This window comes from Macrotis lagotis, chromosome 1 (genome assembly GCF_037893015.1).
Source record: "Macrotis lagotis isolate mMagLag1 chromosome 1, bilby.v1.9.chrom.fasta, whole genome shotgun sequence".
Lineage (NCBI taxonomy): Eukaryota > Metazoa > Chordata > Mammalia > Peramelemorphia > Peramelidae > Macrotis > Macrotis lagotis.
Window position 1 is genome coordinate 869,393,213 of NC_133658.1, and position 19,481 is coordinate 869,412,693.

General features: G+C 45.6%; 1 protein-coding gene across 2 annotated transcripts in view; it reads right to left on the bottom strand.

Moving 5' to 3' along the window:
- EPHA8 (EPH receptor A8) overlaps positions 1-16,123 on the bottom strand; it is a 47,947-nt gene extending 31,824 nt beyond the window's left edge. For both annotated transcript variants that reach the window (XM_074191719.1, XM_074191709.1), the window contains exon 1: positions 16,036-16,123. In XM_074191719.1, the coding sequence (XP_074047820.1) occupies positions 16,036-16,123 (88 nt within the window). The remainder of the gene's footprint in view (positions 1-16,035) is intronic.
- Positions 16,124-19,481: the final 3,358 nt, after the last annotated feature.

Below are 19,481 nucleotides of genomic sequence, written 5' to 3' on the forward strand. Positions count from 1 at the left end.
TTGATCCTCAGTTTCTTTGTTTGTAAAATGAGAGGATTGAGATAGATTACCTCTAAAACCCTTTCTAGACATTTTATGAATCTATAAGAAGCCCAAGTTCACCCAGCTAGTAACCAGTACAAATGAGACTGGAACCCAGGTCTTCCACTTTGGCTTTAAAACTCTAGTATTTTTTTTACCTCACTGATTTTGTGAAGGGTGAATCAGAAGGTATTATAAAAGCTAGTCTTGTAGCACTATTCAGCCCCCTGAAGTCTAGGGGGTGTGTTTCTATGTGTCTGGGTCTGGAGAGAGGAAGGCGGGCCATAGCAGGCTCTCTTCCATCCTTCATAGCTCAGGAAAGAAGGGCAGGGTTGACAGGTTGTGATTTATGGAGGGTTTTATTTAGTTCACTCACTTTCTGGCTCCTGACCTTTTCCCAGCTCAGCCACCTATTACCCCTCACCTGATTGCTCTTTCCCCAGCTCTCTGCCCTTGTTGGCTCTCCTCAGTCAATATGCTCCCTCTCAACTAGAGACATGGTGGAATGGACTGAAGATGTTGACAGAGGGAACCTGGAACCCTGTACTCTAGTTCCAGATCTGGCAATAAATGAACTGTATGATCTGGAACAAGCCATCTCTGTTTTTCTGGACCTCTGTTTCTTCTTGTGGAGAATGAGGGACTTGAATGAGTCCTGAAGACCCTTCTGGCTCTGACATTCACAGATTCCTCTCTGATCTAATATTCTACATTCCAAAGGTTCTTCAAATCCTGCCTTCTCTATTCTAAGGGTCCTCCCAACTCTGCCATTCTGGGTTCTAAGGTTCCTCCTAGTTCTAACATTATAAGTTCTAAGAGCCCTCCCAGCTCTGACATTCTAAGTTCTAATGTCCCTTCCAGTTCCAACACTATGTCCTAAGGTTTCTCCCAGCTCTGATTTTCTGTGTTCTAAGGCCTCTCTCATATCAATGTTGTTCTGTTCTCCCTACCTCTATTTTCCATGTTTTTAATTCTCCCCTCTATGTCCTTTCTCTTTGTCTAGGACACCTCTAGAAAGACCATCTATCCCTGCTTCTCTTTAGAGGCCCAGAATCTTCTTCTTCCTACTTCTATTCCCAGCTAGGTTCACCTCCATGTGGCTCCTTTCCTTGAATCACATCAGGTTAATGTTCCTGCCAGATGAAGGTCCCAACAAAGCATTCTCCTTCCACCTTTGCCCCTCGGCTCTTGTTTGGCTGTGGAATCAGCCCTGGAATTTTCCTAGAAGTCAGCCTCTAGGTGTGTAAAATGGACAGAAAGACTGTGGACATCTGGATGTCATCATTAACATGTACCCAGGAGTTATATAGCATTAGGCAGGTTTCCCTCCCTTGGTGATCCCTTTCCTCCCTGACTCACCACCCATTCATAGAGCCCCTGAAGCTCCAGTTGGGGCCTGGGGCTGGAGAGACAGAATCAGGAAAGCAAAGGAGAGAAAGGAGAGAGTTCTAGTAGGACCCTAAAGGAAAAGACCCTAAAGGAAATCCTCCTTTGGTTTGTCTTTCTCTCCCTCCTCTTCCCTCTCTTCTCCCTCCTCCCCAGCAGGCCTCCTGAAGGAGGCAGAGAAAGAAGCTCACTCCTCCTCCTCCCTCTCCACCAGCGTGGGAAAAACTGGGTCAGCCAGTGGGTTAGCAATCTCTCTTCTCTGGCTAGCCTGATGGGTGGGGGAGGAAAAAAGGGGGGCCTGCAGGTCGCATTGCAGCTTTCCCCCCATCCCAGGGGCTAGGTCCTAGTAGGAAGGAGAGAGAAAAGGGAAGTAACCATCTTCACCAGGCCTTCCTTGGAGTCTTAGGCCAAGAGTCATCAGGAGGGCAAGACCCTCTCTTTTCCATCTGCCTCTATCTTCCTTCCAATGCAGTTTACTCCCCATGGCAAAATCTAGCACTATTGTTCTCTCTCTTCTCTCCAAATACAACTGGTTATAAAGCATGTACTGTTAGAATTGGGAGGAAGCCTGTCACAGGAGAGTTGGGAGGTTCTGGAGGCCAAAGAATGGCAGAGCTAGAAGAGCCCTGAGAACATAAAATCAGATTTAGGCGGGCTCTTAGAACATAGAGTTTGAGAGTTGGGAGGGGCTTTTAGAACATGCATTGTCAGAGCTTGGAGGGCCCTTAGAATATAGGATATCAGAGCTGGGAGGGGTCCTAGAACATAGAATGTCAGAGCTGGGAAGATCTTTGGAACACAGGATGTTAGAGCAGGGAGGAAGCTTAGAATACAGGATTTCAGAGCTGGGAGAGGTCTTAGAACACAGAATGTCAGAGTTGGGAGGGTCCACGGAACACACAATATCAGAACTGGGAGGACCCTCAGAATACAGGGTGCCAGTTGGGACGGACCTTAGAAGATAGAATGCCAAAACTGGGAGGGACTTTACAAAAAGAATGTCAGCAATAGAAGAGGCTATAGAAAAGAGAATGTCAGTTAGGAGGGACCCTAGAGTATTAAAAAGTACAACTGGAAAGTATCTTGAAACAAAAAAACACATTAGAGTTGGCAGGGAATTTTGTAAGTATCTCATCCAGATATTTTATTCTACACATGGGGACCTTAAGACAGTACCTTACTTAGGCTCAACCCATTGAAGAGATATGGTTCTGTAACAAATGGAAAGATGACCAGATACAATGTAGATGGAAAGAAAAAAACAAACAAACAAGTCTGGTTTCTGTATTAGTCTCACTTAGTCTTGGGTACAGAGTGTACATGATACTGCATATGCCTTCAGATTCAGTCACTGTGCTGGTAAGTTTGGCTTAATAACTTTATTTCAATTCTCCCCCCCCCCGCCTTTAATTCTATGTTTCAAGGGATTATTATCTAAGGAGGGAAGAGAGGATGGAAATATTTGGAAATGAAGACAAGGAAAAAAATGAGATACTAATTTTTTTTAAAGAACTGAGTTTGAAGGGTAGCTAGGTGGTGCAGTGGATAAAGCATCCTGTAGTCAGGAGGACTTGAGTACAAATTTGACCTCAGACACTTAATTGCCTGGTTGTGACCTTGGGCACGTCACTTAACCCCATTGCCTTAAATAAATAAATAAATAAATAAATAAATAAATAAATAAATAAATAAAATTTTTTAAAAAAGGAACTGAGTTTGCAGTTAGAGAATCTGAATTTTAATCCCAGTTTTATTACAAACTAGTTGTGAAGCCCTGGTGAAAACTGGGAATCTCTCAAGGTCTCACTCTTCGCATCTGTAAAATGTAATGGATAATTCAGATAGGGGGGTTAAACTGCAGTTTTTGGACCCTACAGAGGGGTGGATAAATTTCAAGGGGTTGATGAATTTGGATGGGGAAAATTTATACTTTTAATTCAATAGAATTCATTTTCTTTGAATCCTATGAATTATATTTTTATACAGTTAAAACCATTATTGTGAGGAGATATACAAAAGGGTCATGACACCAGAGAGGTTAAGAATCTCTGGTTGGCTTCTGGAGAGCTATTTGGAACTATGCCCAAAGGGCAACAAAAACGTGCATACCCTTTGACCCAGCAATACCACTACTGGGTCTATACCCTGAAGTGATGAGGAAAAAGGGTAAAAACATTACTTGTACAAAAATATTTATAGGAGCCCTGTTTGTGGTGGCGAAGAATTGGAAATCCAGTAAATGCCCTTCAATTGGGGAATGGCTTAGCAAACTGTGGTATATGTATGTCATGGAACACTATTGTTCTATTAGAAACCAGGAGGGATGGGATTTCAGGGAAACCTGGAGGGATTTGCATGAACTGATGCTGAGTGAGATGAGCAGAACCAGAAAAACACTGTACACCCTTAACAGCAACATGGGAGTGATGTTCAACCTTGAAGGACTTGCTCATTCCATCAGCGCAACAATTGGGAACAATTTTTGGCTGTCTGCAAAGGAGAGTACCATCTGTATCCAGATAAGGAGCTGTGGAGTTTGAACAAAGTACAAGGACTATTCCCTTTAATTTGGAAAAAAAAAAAACCAGAAGTCTTATGGTTTGATCTGGTTACCTCTGAGAATTCTGTTCTCTTTAAGGATATGATTTCTCTCTCATCACACCCAATTTGGATCGAGGTACAACATGGAAACAAAGTAAAGACTGACAGAGTGCTATCTGTGGGGTGGGGGTGGGGGGGAGGGAAGCAAGATTGGGGGGAAACTGTAAAACTCAAATAATATCTTTAATAAAAATTTAAAAAATTAGCATTAATTTAATCAACTTAATAATAAAATTAAACTTATGCATGAAACCAAAAAAAAAAAAAAGAATCTCTGGTTGGATTGAGTTCCAAGAAGAATTCCAAGGTCATTTCCCTCTTAGAAGGTAAATTCCCCAAGGGCAGGGATTATCTTATATTTGTATTTGTATCCTAAAGTAAGTGTTTAATAAATCCTTCAGCACTTGGTAAACAGTAAATTTGCTTTGGCACTTAGCAAACAGTAAGTAGTTAATAGATGCTTTGGTGTTTGGCAAATAGTAAGTGCTCAATAAATACTTCCGTGTTTGGCAAATGGTAAATGTTTAATAGATACCCATCATTCATACATTTGTTCATTCCTTCCCTCATTCCAGTTCTCAATCCTATCTTCATGGATAAATGGCAAAACTGGGACCCTGGAATTATGGGATTTTTAGATTGTCCATTGCATTAAATATAAACCTTTCAAGATCCGCTATAAACTTGGTCCTAGCATTTCTTTAATGGCATAATGAGAATCCCTGTACCATTTTTTGGAATTAATTTTTATTGATATCTTTTGTTAAGCCATCCACATTTCACAATGTTTCCACCTTCCCTCCCCCTCCAGAAGGCCACCTTAGTATAATGGATTGACTTTTGAAAGTCCAGTCCCTACCTAATCACAGAAAGTAAACTTATGACAAAAAATACTAAAGATGCGATGGGGTGGGCCAGGAACCATGTCAGCAAACCTAACCAACAGACAGAAAAAAATCAGACATTGTGTTCCCCCCACACATAGCCCCTCCATGATGCAAAAGAAGGGTTTAGGGAATAGGAGAGGTGTCTTCTCCAAGGTTTTTGGAATAATTCCTATTTTTTAATAAGATTTTACTGTTTTTAAGGCACTTTCTTCATGATAAAACAACTGGAAGTAAGGTGCACAAATGTTTTCACATTTATTATTTTCCTCAAAAGGAAACTGAGGCATGGAGAATTTAATTGATTTATTTTGGGTCAGAGAGCTAAAGTATCAAATATATATTTATGTCTTTATAATAGTGCTGATATATTGAAATATATAATTCTGATACTATTATTACTAATAAAAAAATCTAATGAGTTACAACACTTCATAAAGTGTTTTGCCACTCTTAAAATTTATATAAATACTAGCTATTATATAATTATTATAACTATATTATAATTATTATAACTATTAAACACATATTTTGCAATAACATAAAGACAATGTTATAATGTATTGCTGTATTATCCTTACAATGATAATAATATTATTATAATAACTAGCATTTATAGAGACCTTTAAGGTTAACAAAGGACCATGCCTGTTATTTCATTTGATCCTCACAAAAGGTATTATTATCCTAATTTCACAGAAGAGGAATATGAGGTTGGAAAAGTTTAAGCAATTTGCTCAGAATTAAGGAAGACTGATGTTTGTAGGACAGGATTAGAACTCAGGACCTCCCCATTCTAAGTTCAGCACTATCCAGTGGGTCACTTATCTGTCTTCTATTCAACAGTGGGTACCACAGGATCCCTCATCAGTGAGGGAGCTGCACTCTATGAGGAAGGCAGAACTGAAGCAACTCAAAGGAGATGTGACATCCGTAAGTTTAGAGTACCCCAAGTGTGACATGGACTATTGGTCCCCAACCTGTGGTGGGAGCATTCCCAGCTCATATTGGTCTGATGAATCACAGTAGGACATGCTGTAATTTGTCTCAAACATAATGATGTCATTTTGGTCTTCTTCAATAATGAAAGACAAGAACCATAACCACAGGATCAGACGCTTGTAGGAAGGTGGAACCACAGAGGCAATATTATATAGTCCAACTATATATATTCTGTGTTCTAATGTCCCTCCCAGCTCTGATATTCTCTACTCTAAAGACCCTCCCAGCTCTGACATCTTGGGTTCTAAGGTCCCCTCCCAATATATATATAGTCCAACCTACTTGTATTACAAATAAAACTGAGGCCCTTGGTGGTTAAGTAGCTGGCATGGAAGTACAGTAGTAGTCACAGTTGGAGGTGACAGCTGAACCCAAACTTAACACTAGAGCAGCTGTGCTTTCTAGGATACTGAAACTGTCCTCAATTCCTGTCTGGCTGATTTTCCAGATATTCCCCTCTCCTACTTCCTCACCTTTGCTCAAGCTGGGGTCTCCACAGGTCATGCCTTCCATCATCCTTTCTACCCATTTAGCAGTTTCAAAGCCTTCTGTAAAGTGCTGGCTCAGATCCCACTAATGACTCTTCCACTCCTTGAGTATTTTGCCAGTTCACAGGCTAGGAGGAATTTGTATTTTTCAGAGCTGGCCACAGTGGAAATGCTTGAATAAATAGAAATAAAAATAACAATCTCACACTGATCTGAATATAGGTTGCCCCTACTGGATTCACCATGTGATCTGCATTCTCCAAATGTGTTTGGTTGGTTCAGAGGATATCTGATCCTAGATTTAAAGCAGGAAGGGACCTTACAGGTCACTTAGTCCAACCTTCTTATTTTACAGATTAGGAGATTATGGATCTGAGAAGGGAAGTGACCGGAAGAAGGTCACACTGCTTGTAGAGGGAAAATCTGGAATTTGAAAACTGAAGTCCAACATTTGTTGGGGAGGCTGATTATCCAAGGTGAAATGAGTCTTCCACCAACTTCTCTTTTCCCATCAAGAAAATGGGGTGTGATTTATTCACCAGTACCTCAAATCAAAAATTGTAGGTTTCATGAATTTAGAGCTGGAAATGATCTTTGGGCCACCTAGTTTAACTCCCCCATTTTTCAGGGGGGGAGAAAGTGAGGTCCAAAGAGGTAGCTGGTGGTCCCACAAATAGACCCTCTCCCTCTAACCAAGGCTGTATATACCTTCTTTCCATTCATAGTTGTTTCAATGTTTCAATACACTGAAAACTCTTTGAGAAAAGGATTGTCTTTTGTCCCTCTTTGCACCCGGAAGTCTTAGAACAGTATCTAGCATCTAGTAGGTGGTGACTGACTGACTAGAATAACTCAGAACTAAAAATGTAATCTTGATCCCAACTATCCAGCTATTTCAGTAAAAATCAAGCTATTTTGTGTAATTATTTTTCAGTCTTTATATATAGCATATATACATATGAATGTCTATATGCACAAACATATTTTCATTTGCTCTCTTCTTTTCAGAAATTTTATCTTTGGGATATGGCCTATGTTTAGGAGTATTCTCGGGAATAGATCAATATGGAGCTCCTCTTCCTACTCTTCTCTTTTTCCTTCTCTTCATTCTGTCCCCTCTTTCTTCTCTCTCCTCTCCTCCCTTCTCTCTCCCTTCCCTTAATTGACCTTCCTCTAGAGTCCCTTCCAAGCTCCTCCCTTCTCTTCAACTCCATCTTTCTCACCACCCACCTTTCTGCTTTTCTCCCTTCCTGGCCAGCCCGCTCTCTCTCTCTCCTCAACACTGGAGCGCTCCACCACCACCGCCACTCCTTCTCTGTCCTCTTCCTTCCCTTGTCTTCTCCCCTGCTCTCTCTCTTTCCATCTCCCTCCCTCCACCCTTCCCCTTGAATACTAAGTGCCACTTAGATGACAGAATCAGAATCCAGAAAGATTTCCACAGACTAGAACAATTTGAATCTAATAAGATGAAATTGAATAGGGATAAATGTGAAGCCACACACTTAGGTTTTAAAAAGAATCAGCCCCACAAGTAGAATGTGGGGTATGCTTAGAGGGGCTCTAGACGAGAAATTAATCCGGTGACAAAGATCTGCCAGTCTTAGTGAACTGCAAGCCGAATGTAGGGCAACAGAAAAAACTCGAAAGAAACAAAAACAAACAAAAAAATGCATGCCAGAATGAGGCAGTGGGTAGCCCTGCTGTTCTCGTGCCTGAGTACTGTGTCCAGATTCCAGCAGCCTGTTTTGGGGAAGGTCATCAATAAGCTGGAACCCCCCCAGTGAGAGAAGAAGTAGCCTGGTAAGAGATAAGCTGGACCTGGCCTTGGAGATCATGATTCACAAGGACTGGTAGAAGGAATCCAGGATGTTTCACCTGGATGAAAAACAACTTATCGGGCAACATGATAGCTGACTTCAAGTATTTGAAGGGCTGTCATGAGAGAGAGGGATTAGCCATGCTCTGCTTGGCCCCAGGGGTAGCACTGGAAGGGAGAGGTGGCAGAAGCAGAGAGGCTGATTCCAGCCAGAGTGGGCTAAGTCTGGCTAGCAATTAGAGCTGTCCAAAAGTGAAGGGGCTACTCTGCAGGGAGGGAGTTCTCTATCATTAGAAGTCTTCAAACAGGAGATGGGTGTCCACTTGTCCTGATGACAAAGATAGGATTCCTATTCAGGTATGATGAGATTTAGATGGATCTCTGTCATCCCTCTCAAATCTGAGATTCTGTGATTAGAGTGGGTAGGGACTTGAGAGGGTAAAATGCCAGCATAGAGAATGTCAGAGTTGAGGGGCTCTTGAGAGATAGAATGGCATATCTGGGAGGGTACTTTAGACATTGAATGTCATATCTGGGAGGGGACCTTAGAACCCAGGATGTCAGAGCTGGGAGGGTCTTTAGAGTAGAGAATATCAGAGCTGGGAGGGATATTAGAACACAGAATATTAGAACTAAGAGGGATCTTTGAGCATCAAATAGAGACTTGGAAGAGATTTCAGAATACAGAATGTTAAGTGTTGATTGGGACCTTAGAACACTGAATTTTGGAGTTAGAAAGGCCCTTAGAAACCAACTATTCCAAGGCCCTTATTTTATAGAGGAGACCACTTAAAGAAACCATTCTGTTCTCGTAACTGGCCACTCTGACTAAATGTGCCCTCCGAAGCCTCTCCAGCTCTCATTTTCCCTCCTTCTCTCTCTCTCCTCTCCTTCCCGCCATCTCATGCCCCCTCCTTCTCTTTCTCCTCTCCTTCCCGCCATTTGAATTGAATACTAAGCACTCTGTTCCCCCCCCCCATCTTATCCCACAGAAAAGGTAAAGGTGCAGGTGCCCTCTCCCCTCTCCCCTCTCCAAAAGCATCCATTGACTCCAAAGCTTCCCCTTCCAACCAGAGCTTCCTTCTGCTCCCAAAGAGGGCCCTTTTGTCTTCCACCCCACAAGGGAGTCTCTCTGAAGAGGTAGCTGATCTACCTGAAAGGGTGCTGAACTCAGAGTCCAAGAGATCTGAGTTTGAATTCTAATTTTTACCCTTGTTAATTGTGTGACTTAAAGATAATCATAAGAATAATGCTTGTCCTTCATTTTCTAAAAAGACCACATCAGGGGAGATGTCATGACATGTACATGAATTGGATTTGAGTGAGGGGGTGCTGTGCTAAGTCACCAGCTTCACTTTCTAGAGTCATCTGGGTCCAGTGGCCAGATATGAATCAGGATGACTGGAGATGACCCTAGATGCGGGGCAATTTGGGTTAAGTGACTTGCCTGAGGTCACACAACCAGTAAGTGGCAAGTATCTGAGGTTGGATTCAAACTCCCATCCTCCTGAATCCAAGGCTGAATCCACTTTACCACCTAGCTATCCCTAACGATAAGTCACCACCCCACTGAATCTCCATTCCCCGTAAAACCAGGGTTCAAAAACACAAAGGGCTGCTGAGAGAATACTACAAGATAATGTGCATCAAATGCTTTCCAATTTTTAATAAGTGTGTTATTATAACTGAATGAGAGGAGGCTAAGGGGTTGACCCTGAACTTGGAAATTCCTGGCTTCAGGTTTTTGTCTTGAACCCCTACTCTGATAGATCCTAGCTAGATGACCCTAACTAAGCAAGTCATCCCAGGTAAGTCTCTAAGGCTAAATTACAGAGGAGCTGCTGATCGGCATTAATAGAAGGACTCTCTCCACAGCAAGAGTTTCCCATACAGATAGAATCACAAATCTGTACTCTGCCCTCTCAAAAAAATCTAGGTACCAATATGGAAAAATCAGTATATTTTTAATTAGTTCTTGATGCCCAAGCTAACAGAGTCCTGTATAATTCCAAACAATACATAATTCTAAAGTACTTTCCATCTGATTTTGGAATATATTACATTTCCTCTTCACCACTCCACCCCCTCCATTCTTCTTCCATTTCAGGAAGGCCAATATTCAAATTGGTTTATATTCCCTGGTTTACACAACAGCCCCTTCACATCCACTAAGTTCCCTCCATTTTGGGATTCTCAGGACCCTTTTCCACCTCATACCTTTGCACTCACTGGTTATGACCTCTGGCATGTCCTCTCCTAACTTCTGACTTTTAATATATTATCCATCCTTCAGGTCCCTCCTTAAATGTCACCTCTCCCAGGAAGTCATCCCACAAGAGAAGCTGCAGGGCCTCAGAATCCTGAAGACCTTGTTTAGAGTCCCAGATCCACCCACTTCCTTGCTGCATGGCTGGGTAAATCCCTTCATTTCTCTGACCCTCAGCTTCCTCACCTGTACAGTTAGAATAATAATCATTGTACCATACCAGTCAGCGGTTATCAGGATAAAAAGTGCACTGTATTCTTTAAAACATGAGAAAAATGTGAGTTAGGTATCTCCTTAGCTGGAGGTGGGCCCTCATTTTATTTCTTTCCACCTTATAATCCTCTTATGAAGATATCAATCTAATTTGTATTGTATATTGTATATTATCTTACTCCTCCTAACTAGACCTCAAATGCCTTATCTAACTCATTAGCACAATGAGTTTCATTTTGGGGGATCTCAGACCTTTGATTTCATAGATGAAAGAAGTTTCCAGTATGGAAAAAACCCTTCATACACAGTGATTAGCACTTCATTCTTAACTTGAAATTTTAGAGAGTTGTGGAGGCCCCCGAGAGGTTAGGTGACTTAAATAAGAGTCCCACAAGCAGGATTTGGGTCTAGATATTTTTGAATTCAAGGCTGGGCCTCTACCCACTAGGCCATGTTGCACCTCACTTTAGTGTCAGTAGCAGCATTTAATATATGAGACAATGAAACAAAGACAATATAGGAGAAATGGATCTGGAGGATGTCCCTAAAGTAGAAAATCCACATGGAGATCCCTGAGTAGTGACTATCAGTCCATTTTCCTTTCCTTATGGAATTGCGTGAATTCCTTCCAGGGTTCTATTATGCTCTGGTAGGCCTTAAAGGTCTGTGTCAGGGTAGGGGGTGGGGTAGTGGTGGTGAGGGAGAGGTAGTGAGAGGAAGTGACTGCAGAAAATTTGCCATACTAATGGCTTTCTGACACCCCCAAGGGAATGGTATCTGGATATCGATTCCTCTTTGTACCCAGAGAGCATTATTAGAAATTCCCTTAGTCCAAGCTCAGCCTGGGAAGACCCTGCCCAAGTCACTGGGCATGGGATCCTTCTTGTCTAGACTCCAGGGGCATCTGTTCTCATCGCTTCTCCCATTCCCAATAGCCTTGAACCATTTTGCTTCAAGTCGATCCAATTCAATGAGCATTTATCATTTAGAAAGAAGAATGCCAGAAAGAGCTGGTCTTGGAATTAGCAAGACCTGGGTTCAAGGTCCCATCTCAGACACAACTTGATTGTGTGACATTAGGAAAATGACCTAACATCTCAGAGTCACCATGGAAATTATAGAAAGGGGATCAGTCTGCACCAATAGAGTTTTTTCATTGAGTGCTTTCATATATCAATGCAATTACAGTATAAGAATAAAAAAAAAAACATTTATTAGGAGCCTTTGTAAGTGGCCTTTTTGAGCACCTGTATTATGCTGGGGATCTAAAGAAAAAGATAAAAAAACAAAAAAAAAAGATCCCTGACCTTGGGGAAACTTAAGTTCTCTATATGCTCCATCCCAAAGCATGTCTGGAATGCAGCAGGTGTATTCAGAAAAAATGATGGCATCACATAATGGAGACAGTGACCCTTCCCATCCCTTCCCTTCCACATTAGCCAGCTCCTTAGGGACATGTATAATGATCCAAAGGAACATAAACCCTCTTCTCTGCACCATTCTTAGGAAAACATCTTCTCTCTAAGGACAATGGACTCTGCCCAGAGAAGATGCTTCCTATTCCTCTAGACAACTGTCCTTTCCTTCAGGACAATAGTAGTACTCTTTTAAAAATGACTCCTCCCAAAGACAATCTTTGTCTCTCAGGACAACGGACCCTACTCTAAAGGACAGTGACCTCTTTCTAATGGACAATGACAATACCCCTCATCCTCTCCAGACAATAATCATTCCTCTCTGCAAATGCCCCTTATTCTATGACAATAACTGTTCCTTGGACCAATAACTCTTCTCCTCCACTCAGTGACTCAGATCATGTCCCTGTACCTCCCTCTCCAGTCTTCTGGAATCATCTCTTGTAATCTAACTCTGAGTTTGGTCGCCAGTTCTCTATGAGATGCTGTCTCCAAGGAGGAAAGAGCATGATGCCCCAACTCCCTGTGTATCCACACCCAATAGTTAGACTCCAGCAATGCTAATAAGCCACTACGGCAGCCAGTAGCAATGTCCCCTCACCACCTCATCACTACCATCACCACCATCCCCATGCTCCACGCTCATGACTGCCAAGAGCCCCTTTAGAAAAACTAAATCTATGGCTCCCCAAATTCTTCCCCCCCTCCCTTCCTCCCTGACCATCTTCCCCTCCTCATTCAGGCTTTTCTCCCCCCACCCCCATTTCACTCAGTATCATTGGATAGGAAAATTCAGTCAGAAGGGACCTTAGAAATCCACAAATTGGTACCCCTAATCTCTCCCTGTAGCCTATCAGACCCTAGGGCAAGCTTGGTGTCATTTTTATGTGTCTTGGACATTCCAGACATGTAAGATGCCCCCCACTCCCATTCTTTAATTTTACAAAGGAAGAAAATTAGTTCAAAAGAAGGAAAAGGACTCGTTTGAACTAAGGCCATGCAGATAAGTAAGCAGCAGAGTCTAGGATTCAAGTTCAGATCCCCCACCCTTGGTCTGATAGTCCTGTTGGTCCAGCCAATGTTTTTTTTTTTCCCTCAGAACAGACCTCCCCCAGCAGTCTGTTTTCTCTCTGGGCAACACTTTTGTTCTTCTTGATGGTAGCTGACCCTGCCAGACCCGCAGGCCCTCTGCACTAGCACCTGTGTCCAGGTTCTGATCTCAGGTATCAAATGAAAAGGCATGGTGTGAGCTCAGATGCTGGTGTAGAATCAGGTACTCTTGGGGCTGTGGGCATTAGAGGAAGCTGGCAAAGGCTGTCTGCTTCAACTGGAGCCCTACTTTGAACTCAGAATATCATCAGATAGGACTCCAGGCCAAGGGTGGCACCCTGCCAAAGTTCAGACTGACAAAGTATCTGTTGGAATCTCAAGTCCAGGCATCTCTGAGAGGTCAGGGACCTCAGAGTTCATCTAGCACTGTTTGCCATTGATTAGGATTCTCTCCTCCAGCATCGCCAACCTCCATCGGAAGACCACCAGAGATGAGGAATTCACTATGTCCTAAGAGAGTCGGCTGGTACGGATCTGAATTGTGGTTTTGCCATTTACTATCCCTATGGCCTCTAAATGATTGGACTTTTCTGGGCCTTAGTTCCCTAGCTACAAAATGATGGGAGTAGGATTGGTCTCCTCATTCTGCATCCCACAGTCCTTGGATTGCTGATTGTTAACAGTTTTTCCCTTATTTGGATTCCAGATCTGATTCCATTCAATTAGGCCAAGCAAAAGCCTCACCCCAACTTAATCTTCTTTTATTTATAGCCACCTCCTCCAGCAAGCGGTCCCGGATTTGCTTCAATTACTCCTGCTATTTCTCTCCACAAATTACCCTATAGCAGTAAGATCTGGGTTCCCTAATCTCTCCCCGTAGCCTATCAGACCCTAAGGGCAGACTTGGTGTCATTTTTTTTATGTGTCTCAGACATTCCAGAGATATAATAAATACATGTGGATTAATTTGAATGGTACCCCCTATTGCACAAGGCAGACCTCCACATACCTGAAGCTAATGAACAGCTTCCCCCACCCAGACTCAGTTTTCTTTCTTCTGGGTCAATCAAACCCATTTTCTTTGATTGATATCATGCTATCTCGTTTCAGTCCTCCCTTATTATATGCTGCGGTTTGTCGGGGTCCTCCCTAAAAATTCAGGGCTCAGAACTGCATGCACTCCCCCAGATGGACACTGAACAAGTCAGAGGAATTGGAGTAATTGCTCCCTCACTGTGGACATTATGCCCCCATCCAAGTCGGCACTGGATCAGGGAGGCCTGAGAGCCAGGGCGCATGGATATTAGGAGCAGAAGGCGCCCTGGGCAGGCTGGGATGGGAAGAATGATGCTAAGATTCACCCTGTCCCCCATCACCACCCTCCTTAGTTACAAAGAAAACTCTAAGAAGCCCTGGAGAGAAACAGAAAAGTGGGCTATGGGAACTGCTCTCATCCCAAGAGGAAGCAGAGAGCTCAGGGAATGGGGGAAAATAGTGGGGCTGTAAGGGTCAAAAATGTCGGGCAGGGGGCAAAGAACAGAGCATGGAGCCCTGTGGGTCACCTCTGAATTCTCTCTGGTGAGAGTCAGCTTCCAGAAGCCAAAGTGGGGACCCCTAATGGCTCAGTCTCTCAGCATCTAATCTCCAAGCTCCACTTAATAGTCCATCTGCCCTATTCTTTGCAGGAGCCCACTTCAACTGCTTCCCATCCTCTCTCCAACTGGGCAGAGAAGAAATCGAGAGCCTGGACGCCTGGGTTTTAATCCCAGGTCTTTGTCTTCCTTCCCGTGTGACCTTGGGCAAGTCACTTGCCCTGGCTGCCTGGCTTTGAAAATCAGGGAGTTTCAGCCCGAATTGCGGAAGGTCATTTTTGCACCCCCCAATCTCCCCCCCCCCTGCTGGGGTCTGTTCTTCAGCCTGCTCTCTTTGTGATCGCTCTTCCCGGCCCCCACCGTCGCCCCGGTGCAAGTCCCGTCACTTTTTGCCGCCCTCCCCGCCTCCCTTTCTTTGTCCCCTCCCTGGCTCCCCTTTTTGGCGGCCCCCCTTCCCTCCTGGGCCCTCCGCTTGCCCCCCTCCACTTCGGCTTCTTCCCCCTCTTCCTCCCGCTCCAGCCTCTTTCTGCCTCGGTCCTCTCCCCGGTCTCCGGCTCGGCCCTGCCTCCGCCACGCAGGTCTTGCCCTTCTCGGGGTACCTGGCTCGCCCCCCGCCCAGCCTGACCCCCTCTGCCTCTCCTCGTCCCGGGTCCCGCCCGTCCCGGTGTGCCCACTGCCTTCCCCTGCTCCAGCCTGAGCCCCGCGCCCGCGTGCGTGTCCAGGACGCGGGGCAGCAGCCCGCCCGCAGCGCGGACCGGAGCGCTGAGCGGGGCCGGAGCCCCAGCCCGAGCCCGAGCCGGAGCCGGAGCCCGAGCCGGAGCCGGAGCCCGAGACGGAGCCCGAGCCCGAGCCCGAGCCGGAGACCGAGACGGAGCCCGAGCCCGAGCCCGAGCCCGAGCCGGAGCCGGGCCGGAGCCGGAGCCGGAGCCGGAGCCCGAGCCCGAGCCCGAGCCGGAGCCGGAGCCCGAGCCCGAGCCCGAGACGGAACCGGAGCCCGAGCCCGAGCCCGAGCCGGAGCCGGAGCCGGGCCGGAGCCGGGCCGGAGCCGGGCCGGGCGGGCCCCGCCACAGGGCCGCGGCGGCTGGGCTCTGGGGCTCGGGGCTCCCCCCTGCCCCTTCCCCGGGCCCTCCCGCCGGGCAGGGATGGCAGGCGGGGGCGGGGCGGGGAGGCTGCCCCAGGGCCGGGGGACAGTGTCCCCCGAGCCAGTGAACTTCGGGCGCCGGGCGAGCCGCAAGCCCCGCCCCCCCGCGGCCCCCCGGACCCCCCCGCGGCCCCCCCAGCCCCCCGCGGGCCCCGCTTACCTTCGCTGCGGGCCGCCGACATGCAGGTGGCGGCCACGGCCGTGACCACCCAGAGAGAGGAGGGCAGGCCGGCGCGGGCCGGGGCCATGGTCCGGGGCCGGGCCGGGCCGGGGCCGGGGCCGGGGGCGGGGGCGCCGCGGCTCTCAGCACCTTCCCGGCTCCTCCGCCACAGCCCCGCGCACGCCCCGCCGCTGCCCGCACATCGGCGCGCACAGACACACTCGCGCTCACACACGCACACAGCACCCCCCACGCGCGCACTGTCATACACACACACACACACACACATATACAGACACACAGACACACAGACACACAGACACACACACACACACACACACACACACACACACCGCCGCGCGCGCGCGCGCACACACACACACACACACACAGACACAGACACACACACACACACACACACACACACACACACACACACACACACACAGACTCGCGAGCGCTGCCCGCACCCGGGAAGGAGCCGGGCCGGTCGGCTAGCCGAGCCAATCAGAAAGAAGGGATTTGACTAGAGCCACCTCACAACACACACACACACACACACACACACACACACACACACACACACAGTCTCAGACATCCACACGATCACCCTTACACACAGACACCCAAAGAGCCAGAGAAGCCTCTTTAACTAGTCTCAGACCCACATCCCATACAACCACACACACACACACTCCAACAACACAGACACACATAGATCCTGCCACATTCACACAGCTTCACAGACGTGCATATCCTCATCCTCATAGATCTAAAACACAGGCCAGCTCAAAAAGACACACAAAGGCACACGCACACACAAGATACTGGACACACATATCACACAGACTGTAATGCAACAGCGTTCACTCAGGACCCACACACTGATGCAGAGACTCACAGAATGTGCACCCTAACACAGATCCTCCTCTCCTTAGCCCGGGCTCTTTCCCTGGCTTGCTCTGAGTGTCTCAACTGCCGCCCCCCCCCCCCCCCCGTCTGTCTCTCTGTCTGTCTCTCTTTCTCTTAAATATATGTGTGTTTGTGTGTGTGTGTATACATATGTTTCTCTCTGTCTCTGTCTATATCTGTTATATCTATATCTATTATCTCTTATTATTTGTCTCTGTCTTTGTCTCTATATCTCTGTGTCTCTCTCACTATCCCTCTCCTCCCCCAATTCTCTCTTTCACCTTCTCCCTCTCTCTCTCTCTTTTTCTGTCTCTCTTTTACTCTCTGTTTCTGTCTCTGTCTCTGCATGTCTCTCTATCTCTGTCTTTCTGTCTCTGTTTCTGTCTCTCTTCTCCCTCTCCCTCTCCCCTTCCCCCCTCCCTGTCTCTTTCTCTCTCTTTCTCTGTCTCTTTGTCTTTCTCTGTTTCTACCTCTGTTTCTCTATCTCTGTCTCGGTCTCTATATCTCTGTCTGTTTCTCTGCCTGTTCTCTCTGTCTTTCTCTGTCCCTGTCTACTTTTGCCTTTCTGTCTCTCTCTCTGAATCTCTCTCCCTCTGTATCCCTCAATCTCTCTCTCTCTCTCTCTCTCTCTCTCTCTCTCTCTCTCTCTCTCAGCTGTTTCTCTGCCTGTCTGTGCATGTCTCTGTCTGTCTCTCTGTCTTTTTTCTTTTTCTCCTTTCCTCCCTCTCCTCCTTCTCATTCTCTCTGTCTGTTTCTGTCTCTCTGCCTTTCTGTTTCTCTGCCTTCTCCCTCTCTCCCTCCCCCATCTCTTTCTCTGTCTCTGTCTCTGTGTCTCTTTCTCTGCTTGTCTGTGTCTCTATACTTCTCTCTGTTTCTCTCTTACACTTTCTGTCTCTGTCTGTGTTTGGGTGTCTCCCTTTTCCCAGCATGTGAGATCTATTTTGTCCCTTTGGTTTCCTTGTCTGAGACTGGTTGGGAGAGTGGAGGAAGAGGGGAGCGGAGCCCTTGGCTAACCAAGCCCGCAACCTCTACCATTTCCCAGTCACTACTCTCTCTCAGCTCCTGGCCACATCCTCCCATCACTCTCTTTCCCTTTCTTGTATTTTTTTTTTGCCCTCCCATTCCTTTCAGGGAACAGTGGGGTGGTCCTACACCTTTGTGATGAGGCAGAATACATGCAGATTTACACAATCACAAACACAATCAGACTTACACAATCACAAACACAACCAGACTTACACAATCACAAACACAACCAGACTTAAACAATCACAAACAGACTGACAGATTCACTCAGAAGAACTGACACAAGCAAACACAGAAGCTTTTGCCTCATGCTTTCAGACCCAGAGTTCCAGATTCAGTTGCCTGCTCTGATGTCCCTAGATTGCCCTGTGGGAGGGAGAGAGGCTGGGTCTCCAAGGCAGGAGCTGCTTGCCTGGCTGTGTCCAGTTACTTTCTACTATTTTGAGAGGCAGATGAGTGAGAGAGAAAAATCCTAAATCTGGAGTCAAGAGGGCTGAGCTTAAATCATGATTCTGACCTATAATAGTAATGTGGTATTGGTCAAATCCCCATCTGCTTTTTGGAGGCATCCTACAAGCAGCAGCAGCAGCAGCAGCAGCCATTTAAAGGTGGCATGATGCTTTTACGTTTTTATCTTATTTGATCTCCACAACAACCCCCGGAGGAAAGTGACCCAATGAGACGACATTTGCAAAGTGCCCGGTGTCTTGCATATAGTAGACATGCTTGTTCCTGGTCCCATTTTACAGATGAGGATACTGCAAGAATTTAGATGATGTCCAAGGTCACACAACCAAGTGTGTGATGCAGAATTCAAATTTTGGTCTTCCTAGGACCAAACCAGGACCTCTACCCATTGAATCACCCAACTGCTTTGGGTCCAATGTTGCCTCAGGAACAATAATATAATTCTCAGTCCCAGTTTCCTAAGTCTACAAAACGAGGGGGGTTGGGTTAAATGGCCTCTAGGTCCCTTAGTGAAAAAAAACCCTATGATCTTAGGACCTCTATGGGCCTCAGTTTCCTCCTCTTGAAAATAAAGAAACCACATGGGGGTTGATGATCAACTTTAATGGACTCACTCATTTCATCAATGCAATGCAATAATACAGGACAATTTTAGAGTACTTGCAATGGAGAAGACCATCTGTATCCAGAGAAAGAATTGTGGAGTTTAAACAAAGACCAAAAGTCTATTACCTTCCATTTTTTAAAGTGTCTCATGTACTACATAATTTCGCTATCTCTAATATTTTATTTTCTCCTCAAGGAGATGATTTCTTTCCCAACACATTCAATTTTGATCAGTGCATGGCATGGAAACAATGTAAAGATTATCAGTCTGCCTTCTGTGAGGGGAGGGAGGGAGGGTGGAGGAAAAATTGTAAAATTCAAAACCTTACAGAAAATGATAGGTAGAAACTACTATTGTATCTAATTAAAAAACAAATAAAATATTAATTAAAAAAAGAAAATAAGGAAATTGGCACAATGACCTCAACGTTCTT